This window comes from Polyodon spathula, chromosome 23 (assembly GCF_017654505.1).
Source record: "Polyodon spathula isolate WHYD16114869_AA chromosome 23, ASM1765450v1, whole genome shotgun sequence".
Lineage (NCBI taxonomy): Eukaryota > Metazoa > Chordata > Actinopteri > Acipenseriformes > Polyodontidae > Polyodon > Polyodon spathula.
In genome coordinates, this window is record NC_054556.1 from 19144743 (window position 1) to 19156303 (window position 11561).

The 11561-nt window shown below is 39.7% G+C and overlaps 1 protein-coding gene across 1 annotated transcript in view; it reads right to left on the minus strand.

Moving 5' to 3' along the window:
* Window positions 1-3805: 3805 nt before the first annotated feature.
* Window positions 3806-11561, minus strand: part of LOC121297763 (neuritin-like) — an 11660-nt gene continuing 3904 nt past the window's right edge. Inside the window, exons 2-3 of the mRNA XM_041224258.1 lie at window positions 8882-9026; window positions 3806-7326 (exon numbers count right to left, since the gene is read on the minus strand). Coding sequence (XP_041080192.1) covers window positions 7095-7326; window positions 8882-9026 — 377 coding nt within the window. The 3' untranslated portion in view covers window positions 3806-7094. The remainder of the gene's footprint in view (window positions 7327-8881; window positions 9027-11561) is intronic.

Here is an 11561-nt window from a genome sequence, read left to right on the forward strand (position 1 = left end):
CCAGTTTGAAGTATGCAAAAAAAAAAAAAAACACTCAGGAGATTCTGTAGCCATGTGGTAAAAAGTTTTGTGGTTTGACAAAACTAAAATGGAAGTTTTTAGCCTAACTGCAAAGCGTTATGTTTGACGCAAACCCAACACAGCACATCACTCATCCCTACTGTGAAGCATGGTGGTGGCAGCTTCATGTTATGGGGATGTTTCTCATTGGCAAGAAAGCTGAAACTGGGATGGAAGTTTACCTTTCAGCATGACAATGACCCAGAGCACACAGCCAAAGCTACACTGGAGTGGCTAAGGAACAAAAAGGTAAATGTCCTTGAGTGGTCCAGTCAGAGCCCCGACCTAAATCCAATCGAAAATTTGTGGCATGACTTGAAGATTGCTATCCATCAATGCTCCCCAAGTAACTTGACAGAGCTTGAACAGTTTTGTAAAGAAGAACGGTCAAATATTGCCAAATCTTGGTGTGCAAAGTTGGTAGAGACCTATCCCAACAGATTCACAGCTGTAATTGCTGACAAAGGTGCTTCCACCAAGTATTAACTCAGGGGGGGTGGAAACTTATTCAATTATGATCTTTCAGTTTTGTATTTTCTCAATAAAAACTTGTTTTCCCCTAAACAGTGTGGTGTAGGGTGTGCAGATAAGTTGAAAAAAATCAAATGAAAAAAAAATGAAATACATGAATCTCTGAGGCACTGACACAACAAAATGTGAAAAAGTTCAAGGGGGTGTAGACTTTCTATAGGCACTGTATATATAGTGTAATGCATTTCATTGTTTACCTGATAATTGCATACAATTGTGAAGTATTTGTCTTTTGAAAATGTATGTTCCTTATTCTGGGTAAATACAAAAACTGAGGCACAAGGGATATGCATTCATAGGAATCTACTGCATGTGCATTCTCATAGGAAATGTGCTTCACTTTTTAAATATATGCAATTATCATGTATGCAATTCATTGGAATGCAGTGTACTTGTATAATTCTTCAACCTTGAACCTCTAGTGATATTGTATTGGCACATCATGGCTACATTGTTAAAAAACAAATCTGGAAATGTAGTTTTTGGTTTTTTTTCATCATTTTCCAGAACATATATTCAGTGATTGGCACAACACACTGCTCTTACAACTAAATGTATTTCCTGTGCAGCAAGTATTAGGCCCCCACCTGTGCCTCTCACTCAAATTCTATGCAGCACAGACCCTATCTAGACCTAGGGGCCCTAATACCTGCTGCACATGAAGTGATCTTATACTGGGAGTCAAAGTTAATCAAACATCTGGAGAAATTCTATAGAAATCAGGGGTCGACGGGCATGATATCACAGGGCATCCATCATCTTAGTAAAGCAGGGACTTGCACATTATGAATGCATCTTAGGAAACAAAATGCTTTCAGACAGAAAAAAATCCTCTAAAATAAAAAATGTACCTTTAAAAAACCTCTGCCCATTTCTTCCCTCCAGATTGCCCTGAGCAGAAACATAAAACCTTCTAGATCTGCAGTGTAAACCTCTGACCTGGCAACTCTGCTGAGAAGAACCAGTCGTGCTGCTTCGCTAATCGGTTGCTAATCGGTTGCGCTCCACCCACACTTTTTTAAGCCAATCATAGCACAGCCTGGCTTCAGCCCATTAAACCGATGGGATGAACGGCATTGCTGTTGTGCCAGTGTCACGTGAGGGAGGGGAACTGAGACGCACCTCATCCAGAAGAAGGGAAGTGCAATTCATAAGAGACTGGGAGTTCAGCAAGCAAGCAAATGCTGTTAACCAGCTGCCCCTGAATATGGTCTTGGGAGACTGGCTAAGGTGAATAATCGCTGCTCACAGAGAAGCAGCGACACATAAATCTGACAGCATCTGTTTGTTTGCTGAAGCTCGATCGGCAATGAAGATTAATAGCTTGCTGATTGTGACCATTCCCTAAATTCATACATCAAACGCTGCCGTTGGGCTGCCTGAAGCATTAATCCAGGAGTCGGCTCAATCAATCCCTGTTGAAAAGCTGACGTGTGAAATTGAAATGGAGAGCAAAGCATTGCCGAAAACATTATGAAACGGAGGGGTTCACTGAGTCCTTAGAACAGAACAGGGTTGATCTTGTCCCGCTCCAGTAGGTGCAGAGGTTGAATAGAAAGTTCAATCTCAGCGAGCTTCACATCCACAAGCCTGTCTGCAGAAGAACTTTTTAACTAGCTTCAGTACAGTTTTCCACAAGAGCTTTTTGCATCCCATTAACATTCATCAAACTCTCAGGGTTCATCATTGCACTGCACACACACACACACACAGCTCCTTATAAAATTAATGAAACTAGCAGGATTCATCATTGCACTGCACACACACACACACACAGCTCCTTATAAAATTAATGAAACTAGCAGGATTCATCATTGCACTGCACACACACACACACACACACAGCTCATAATAACATTCATGAAACTAGCAGGATTCATCATTGCACTGCACACACACACACACACACACAGCTCATAATAACATTCATGAAACTAGCAGGATTCATCATTGCACTGCACACACACACACACAGCTCACATTCATGAAACTAGCAGGATTCATCATTGCATAACATTCATGAAACTAGCAGGATTCATCATTGCACTGCACACACACACACAGCTCATAATAACATTCATCAAACTCTCAGGATTCATCGTTGCACCTGCAGGTGCACAGCACACCTGTCCTGGTTCCAACCCTGGTCTAGCTTGTTTCATTGAAACAATTAAACCTCCAACCAGACCCTGCAGTGGTTAATTATCTCATTTTACCTGTTAAAGCTGGAGTGGACTAGTCCCCCCAGGACCGGGACTGGAGTGAGAGATTCTGGTGTTTTGGGTTTTTTTTGGTTTTTTTAAAAATTGTATTTAAATATTGAACTACATAGGGCAGATTAATATGAACAAATTAATATGAACAATTTGATTTTAAAGAGTGTTCTTTGAGATTCTCTACTATATTAAAGAGTAAGTAGCAGGGTTAAATAAATATAGCGTTACACATCCCCACATGTTGCTGCAATTGTTTAAATAACATACCTGTCATATTTTATTTAATTGTTAACAACCTGACAACTTTTTGCACTTATAACTTTAAAGTCTGTTTCAAAGCTCTTTTCAAAATGGTCACTCTAGTCCACTGGGGTTTGAGATCTGTCCTCTAAATCACTGGAGGATTAAATAAAAAATAAAAAAACATAACAATAAGTGGTCTAGCTTTTCTGTTCTGTATCACATCATGGATCGTTATCGCTGTGTTGCCTGTTTGACAGTTTGGGCAGTAATCCTGACACTAGTAGTGCACTAGAGCGGACATTTTGAAAAGACCTTTGCAACAGAGTTTCAAATTATAAGCGTAAAAAGTTATCAGGATGTTAACATTGAAAATAACAATGACAGGTCTGTTATTTAAACAGTTGTAGCATTACGTGAGGATGTATAACACTTTTCTTTTCCCCAAATAATTAGAAACAAAAATACCAAAAACATACCCTGCTAGTTGAGTTTAATGAGAGATTAATATTACATTTTCTAATAAACTTAATTTTCATAGACAAATAAAATGTGTTTATGCTATCAGAAGAGGTCCTGCACATCAGAGGAGCTTACTGTATATGTTATGTATAGCCTCTGCTCATGTTTACAGCACCCACACCCATAATACAAACACACAAACCCATGTATAATAGAAATATTTAATAAATACATTTTGTTTAGGATTACATATACCTTTTATATTACATTCATTAGAACGTAAAGATTTTGTTTTGTAATATTATTTTCAGTAGTAACCAGAAGTTGTTTGTTTTCCTTGGCAAGGTGCCACATCCTTTCCAGAGACACGGTGGTTCTATTTTCATAATTCAAACAGTGGCAGAATCAAAATGCCTTCCCATTGACGTCACTGTAATTGCACTGTATGTAGCAATCAATGTTATAAAGTGTGTCAACACTATATGTTAGCTCTGGAAGGTCAAATACAGTTCAAGATTGGCGGTATCAAGCTCTGCCATGGTTTGGATCATTAAAATAGATGCAGCCATCATCATCACCTCATATCTAAACTGAATGTGAAGATGGAAAACAGACAACAGCCTTCGTGTGAAGGTGAACGGCACGTAGACGAACATTCACACTACTTGATTCGATTCACGGTTGAAACAATCCTGATCAATGTACTTTACTGAATGTCTGGGCGGTCTGGACAATCCTGTCCTTGTGGAGTGTCTACAGATTTCTCCGTTTGCCGTGCCAGTGCATTTCTAGAAAGGATACCGCAACAAAAGATTTCTATGTTTCTAATACTTTTCAAGACAAACCATGCATTTAGTCCACATTTTTAAGGAACACAGATTCAACAAATAATAATAAAGTGAAATAACGCATTTTTGGGTCCTGTTGTGTTTTTTTTTTTAAATTCCGCATGGGATTAGACCAGGGTACTTGACATCATGGCAATATTATGGACCCCCCAAAGTGTATCTTCACCCCACAGAATGGATCAGGGATGAGGGACTCCAGTGGATTGCATCTCTGACCACATTCAGGGTAACTATGAAGAAACAGGGTTTGTTTTTACAGCAATGAATGTGTTCCATTTTAAGGGGTGGTATCACTGTGGTAACACTTTCATATTTTGACATGACAATGGTATCACAATAGTATGAACAAATAAATACTGCAAACCCATTCCAGGTCATAGCAATACCAGACAGTCCGCTACCATATCAAGACTCTTGTGATGTATTGGTTCCAGATCCATGATGTTGTCCTGCTGGTAATGCTGTGGTCTGCGAACAGTTTGAGATTCAGACTTTGTTATAAAGTTTGTTAGGTCATAGTGGATCACTTTATTCGATAGAATTAACAAAACTAATGAGATGCCACTTGGATCATAGAATACATGGCTCTGCAACATGCTTTTTATTAACGTGCTGCAAACAGAAGTTAACAGTAACTTTCTTGTAATCATTCTCCATTAACAAAGTGGCAGGTATTGAGATTAGCAAGTGATCTTGATCTCTGCTGCCACTCATAATAATCTCCAGAACAATGCTGCAGCCGCTTTCTTAAACTGCTTTGTGACATCATGCTGCTGGGCTCCTTCTATTCACATCTATGCCTGTGTAACGGGTAGTGTCGTGTTATGCCAGCTGGTATAGGTTTCTGCCCCCTGTCGGGGAGATGAGATTAAAAACTCTATGATCACAAATGCAAACCAGCTTGGTTCTTTTCCATAGCGGCTGAGACGTTCGCTTGCGTTGTGCAAGGTTGTGGGTTTGCTCCCAGGCTCTACCCTCTTATGTTGTGCCTCCAATCTCACAGATCGACAAGATCAAAGGGGAAGTGTTGTGTGCCGCCCTGTCGTTATGGACGTTTACTGGCCAACACCCCTAATGGAACTTGGATAATCAAGTAGTATACTTATTTACACAATGGAAAGCCAGTCTCTCACAGCTTTTTCATTTGGTATTTATTTATCCAGATGCCAAAAAGTCACAACAACATGGCAGCCATATTAGGTCTAGAGGCGTAGATTTATCGTTTATTGATGAATCATACTACTTTCTTTATGTGATATATCTTATTGTAATAGAGGTCCGTATCATTTGTATCGCCATACAAGACTAAAAGCACCACACAGCTCATTGTAGTTCACCATGTGGTTCTTGAATGAACAGTAAGTGTTTCACAGGTGGTATGAATGCATACTCTCCCCATCTCACTCCATTGATGTCTTTTAACAAAACTGTCACTGAATTATCATGTGATCTTATTAAAGCATCATGCAAGTAACCCATCAGGACCATCACATGCATCGTGATACTATCATACTGTGATACAGGTCACATCGTGACCTGCATATCGCGATAGGCATCATATCATGACATTAGTATATTCGTACATCTCTAATTAGGTCACAGGTCAAAGAGATGGGTATGGCTTTAAGTTTTCATAACACTGAAAATATGTTGGAGGTCCCTATCTGCAACAACACTTTTGAAATAGCAGTGGCTGATTTACAAAGTGTAAATTCTCCTTAATTAATAAAGCATGGTCTTGTGCAATGGAGACTACAAGACCCAGAATTCCAAGTGTGGAGCATTACAAAAATGTAAAGCTGACATTCTGGTCTTGTTTGGCAGTTAAAGAATGAAGAGTGTGTGATGTCTGAATCTGCTGAAGACTGAAATATTTATTCTTTGCATTTCGAGCTGAACTCTAATTTCCTTTCTGTCAAACATATTATTAAGCCTCTAATGCCAGTGGCATTGTGTAGAATGATGTTGGAAGTGCGAGTACTTGACAAGTAACACTTTTTAAATATAAAAAAAACTCATAAGACTGGCCTCCATAAATACATCTACTCTCACAGAGGTCACTTCTACCAATAGTGATCATGTTTAGCAAAGCGTTTTTTTTTTGTTTTTTTTTATCATGGTCATACACCAACAAGGAGTGCATTCCAGACCAAAAGGCAACTTGCTTTTCCTAAATAAAAAAATAAATAATTATGCTCTGGCAACTTAGAATGTTAATGTAAATATAACAATTATTTCCACAGCAATACGTTTATAAATAAATATACAGACATTTTTTTCCATCCTAAACTACTAATCAGAGCCATTCCACGACAGGCAAAGGGTTAATCTCACTCTCTCATTAAGAACACCATCTCATGCAGGCTCATGCCACTTGGGAATGACTAAATGACCCCCCCCCCCCCTTCCCTAAACCAAAGTCCCCAACAGTTTAAACAAAATACTAGAGTATGCTACAGCAATGGCAAACATCTACAGAATGCATATTTATCTTTGTAATGAGTGGGGCTATAGTATTTACCAATCCTATAGTATACAATAGTATTTTCTCAAAAGGACACTGATTGTCTGGGAGTGAACCTGTTTACAGCGGAATGAATCAGAATGACCCCTCCCGGGCTGTGTTGAGTGAGCTGTGCTACCCAGCTCCTATGGGGGAAAGGAAGATTCCACTTTGAATCTGGGGGTGTTCTTCCATTCTCAAGGCCATGTCTGTATGGGCTGGCTGCTGCAGTCTCTATAGAGACAGCCAGGTGATTGCAGTGGGGAGGAGCACCAGCAGCAGGAGGGACAGGTAGTTTGTTAGTGGTCCCAGTCGTGGAGCCCCGTTCGGGCTGCACAGGTCGAAGAGGCTGCCTTGGAAGCGGATCTTCTTGGACTCTTCCTTCAAGGTCTCCCAGATATGCCCTGCCTCCTCCTGGCACTCTGACAGGGCTGTGGTGGCACATACGTGGAACGCCTCCCAGTGGCTGAAAAGAGAACAGCAACAATTGGCATCAACATGACTTTCTTTTATGTAAATTATACACTGGCGCTTCAAATTATGATATCACCATCCCTGAAACAGAATGATATTAATGAGAGAATCATAAAATACAGCTGTGGACCAATTATAAAGACACTATGTCAAAAAGTGTGATCTGTATATCAATAATGAGGTCATGTCGCAGAGAAAGGGTTTCTGAAAATGGTAACTGTTGCTCGGGCAGCTTTATAAAATAATCAGCATGAAGGGGTTCATGTTTCTTATACGAAACACAGGATTGAACTTGACTGTGAGCTGTGTGCTGAGTATGAAGCCAGTATCTTAAAGAGTTAGGTTTTTATCATCCGCAAACCAAAAAGTCACATGGCTTCATCCTGGGTCAGAGCTCAAAGTAGAAGGGGCCGTTTGTCTGCAGGAGTTTGAAATAGTTTGAGATATTAGCAGTTATAGGTGTGGCCAACACACATCTTTTAATGCCAAACTTTCCAACATGTGGGAATGCTGTGACTATCGAAAACTAGTTATAGGGAAAGCAGCGACTGGTTACTGACAGACCAATCAGAGATGCTTCTGGGGGTTGTAGAAAGCGGAAAAACCATTTAGAATGTTTTTTTTTTTAATTACTATTACAAAAATTAAATACACATTTAGTATATCTGTGAAACCCATGCCATGGCAATACTATTAGATGAGATTTAGTGGAATGTGTTTGAGAGCTCCTAATTTAACAGGAGCTAGCAGCACGCAGGTTTCCACATGAGACTGTCTGGATGCACTGTGCCTCTTGTGAAGTTACTTTGCAGTCATCCGACTCACTCTATTCACACACACACATGCTAAACCAGCCTCCATTCAATCTGTGATTAAATTACAGGTACAAGCTATTCTCCAGCACTCCAGGGAAATATTCCACTGCAATGAACAACAAGCACACACATATGAATGCTATGAATTTCATTATGTTCTGCAGCGAGAAACACATCAATTATTCTGCCATGCCTGTGTTCCTGCCCTTAGGAGTTACAGTAGCTCTTTGGATTTCCGCATAATCTGCTTCCCCTGCTCTCCCCTTACACAAATACCCTATTTAGTATTCCTACTCACTGTAATTACCTATTAAATAGCCAGGCTATTGCTCACTACACTGCCAGAGGCTGGCTTCAAGCCACTCACACCCTGACTTGGTACAGCCCTGTGAACTGTATTAATCCTTCTTGTGCAGGTTTTCACTTATTATATTGAACAGACACAGCTGCTCAGCTTTACTGCTTCCTCTCCCCAATCTGCATGAGATGACATCTCTGATAACAAGAGAACAAAGATTATACTCATGAAATACCAAGAAGCAGAAAGAGTGCTTGTTCAGCTTTAGAACTATGTTGCATGTTGGGATCTGCACATAAGATAAGATGCACTTGAATTTTGACAGATGGTTTCTCACAGAGATTAATAGTATTGAAAGTGCCCGCAGTCTCTACCTTGACTGTGGCCTGGATTAGCCTGGAGTCACAGCCCACCTCTCCCCCTCCCCTCCTCACCTGCACACCGCCTGCAACCCCTGCTCTGGCTCCTGCTCCTCTTGGTAGGCCGCCATGTTCTCCCCCAGTTTCAGAACGCAGTCCGAGAAGCCCTTGTAAATATTCCCGCATTTCACCTCCGCCGACACGGCCGCTGAGAGGAACACTGCAGGCAGAAAGCAGTGAATCAGTAAACTATGACAGGAACAACTGCAACTCCAACCCCGACATTGCATTTCAAAGCTTTTTAATCCAAATCTAGCCCCGCCTCTCTCCCCAGCCCTACCTCCTCTCTAGCTCCGCCTCTCTCCCCGGTCCCGCCTCTTCTCTAGCCCTGCCTCCCTCACCTGGCTCCCAACTCTATCTGTGCGCATGACTCTAAGCTGCAGTCGCTTGTACTGGTCATGATTAATATCCACCGAATAATAACCTGCATTTCATCTCTCACTCTCTGTCTTGTAGCCTCTGGGCTCGTGCAGCTCAATTAAACCACACTAATTAAGGAAATGCTGACAAATGAATTATTGTCACCCATTCTGCCCACTAAAATGAATTTAACTGAAGCAGTTTAGTACTGGGAAATACCTACCGAGTCTTATTGTTACTTGTGGAATATTTTGTGCCCTCACTGTTGAAGTGTACTGATACAGAGTGGTTAAAATGAAATGGTGGGCACCCCTAGACTTTTGTAGTCGTTCTTGATAGGGTTCTTCCTGGGTAATTCCCTGCTCAATACTGCTGCATTTTAAATGTCCTCTGCAGCCATTGCCTTCCACTATGTCAGTTTGTCGACGTTTGCTATTGGATAAGCATGTCATGTCTTTTTCAATGTCTCACATGCTGAAATGTTTGTCTGCTAGACAAAGACCTGTCTTTAGGTCTATAACATATCAGCACTGACAGTGAGAGCTATTTTAATAATCCACACAGTAATGGATCTTAATAGCGCCACTCTATAACTCTGTATTAATCCAGGCAGTGTTGTCCCCCAGCGATTTTACAGACCCACTAACAATACGCAACATCATCAAAATACAGTGAAATGAGCCATAAAAAAGCACACAAACCACAGTTCACATTTCATTAAAGGAGTGCTAACCAGTTCTTTATCACTGGGCCCCCCTTTCTTGCGCTGAAGATGTTTTGGTTCATTGCTTGGTTATGTATCATTTAAATTTGGGAATTTTGGACAACTATAATGCCTCTGATTAAAACTGCTGCCGATTCCTCTTCAATCCTGTGATCCAGCTGCAGTTCAACCACCAGGAAGTCATTAGGAATCAGGAAGCAGCTGTGCCATTATTTTTGTGGTACAGTACTTGATAAATCATGACGATTTATTTTAGAATGTTTTTTTTTTTTTTTTTTTTTTTTTTAATAATTAAGGTTTTTATTGGTTAATCACCCTTCCATGCAAACACACTTCCAAATGTACTATATAGTTTATCGAGACAATGTGTTCTGTGTTAATATAATTGGTATAACACAGCCACCTATCTTACCAATTAGCGATATGAAGATTTATCTAGCTGACATATTTCTGATGGAGGCTCTTCTGTCTGTCTGATATGAATAAATCATCCTGTGATTTGTGCCTTGGCTGTCAGCGTGAACACAGAGAGGCTTAATCAGTCCTGTACTATAGCAGCTGGTACCAGCGCAGGCGTGACCCTGCGCTCCCCTGAGACCGCACACGAGCCGAGCTCACAACCCCAGCGCCGAGCCGCGGACTCAAACGAGCCCGCAGAGTGAGACCCAGTGCCGGAGAACACTGCGCTTAAAAAACACACGGCCGGCTACGAGCTACTGCACCCAACGTGAGATAAACGTGCCTCGCTATTCTACACGCTTTCGTGTGCTTTTCATTAAAGGTCGATCCTCTGTAGCATTTAAACCCATATTACAATTGGTGCCGTGTACATCTGACACACACCCATACACCACGTGCCAACTGTTCTCGCTTTTAATGGGAATATTTGAATTTAATTTAAAATCTTACTTTGCAATATGCACCAAATATCTATGTTCAAAATGATCGGCCATTTAGCCGAGTACAAGAGATTATTTATTTATTTTTATTGCCAACCAAACTTTAACACAATGTAACATTTAATAAATATTATTATTATATTATTATTATTATTATTATTATTATTATTATTATTATTATTATTATTATTTAAACCGGTGTTTATCGTAAATGTTTATAAACATGACAGAGATTGACAAGTGTGTTTCATAAGTCAGCGTCTTTTTTGTTAACTTACAATCTAAAGCCTTGCAGTATATCCCTTCAACATATGTATCTTCTTTTTTTGTTGTTGTTCTTCAGTATGTAATCTCAGACAATATAAAAAAAAATAAGAATACACATTTAACTGAATGGATTTGTGTTATAAATGTTGCGTTTAATGTTCTGAGCTGTAAAACAAATAAATCGACAAATAGAAGAGCGAGAAGTAAAGAACAAACATCTAATAATATGAAAAAAAAGACTTTTGTTTTGATTCCAAATAATAAATACATTTATTCTGCTCTATTACTACTAAACAATAATTATATTGTGATATTAAATAATAAGATAGTATACATAATATAAACATACTCGACTTATTCAATAATTACTATTTAAAAAAAATACAATTTCATTTTGATAGATTATTATTATTATTATTATTATTATTATTATTATTATTATTAT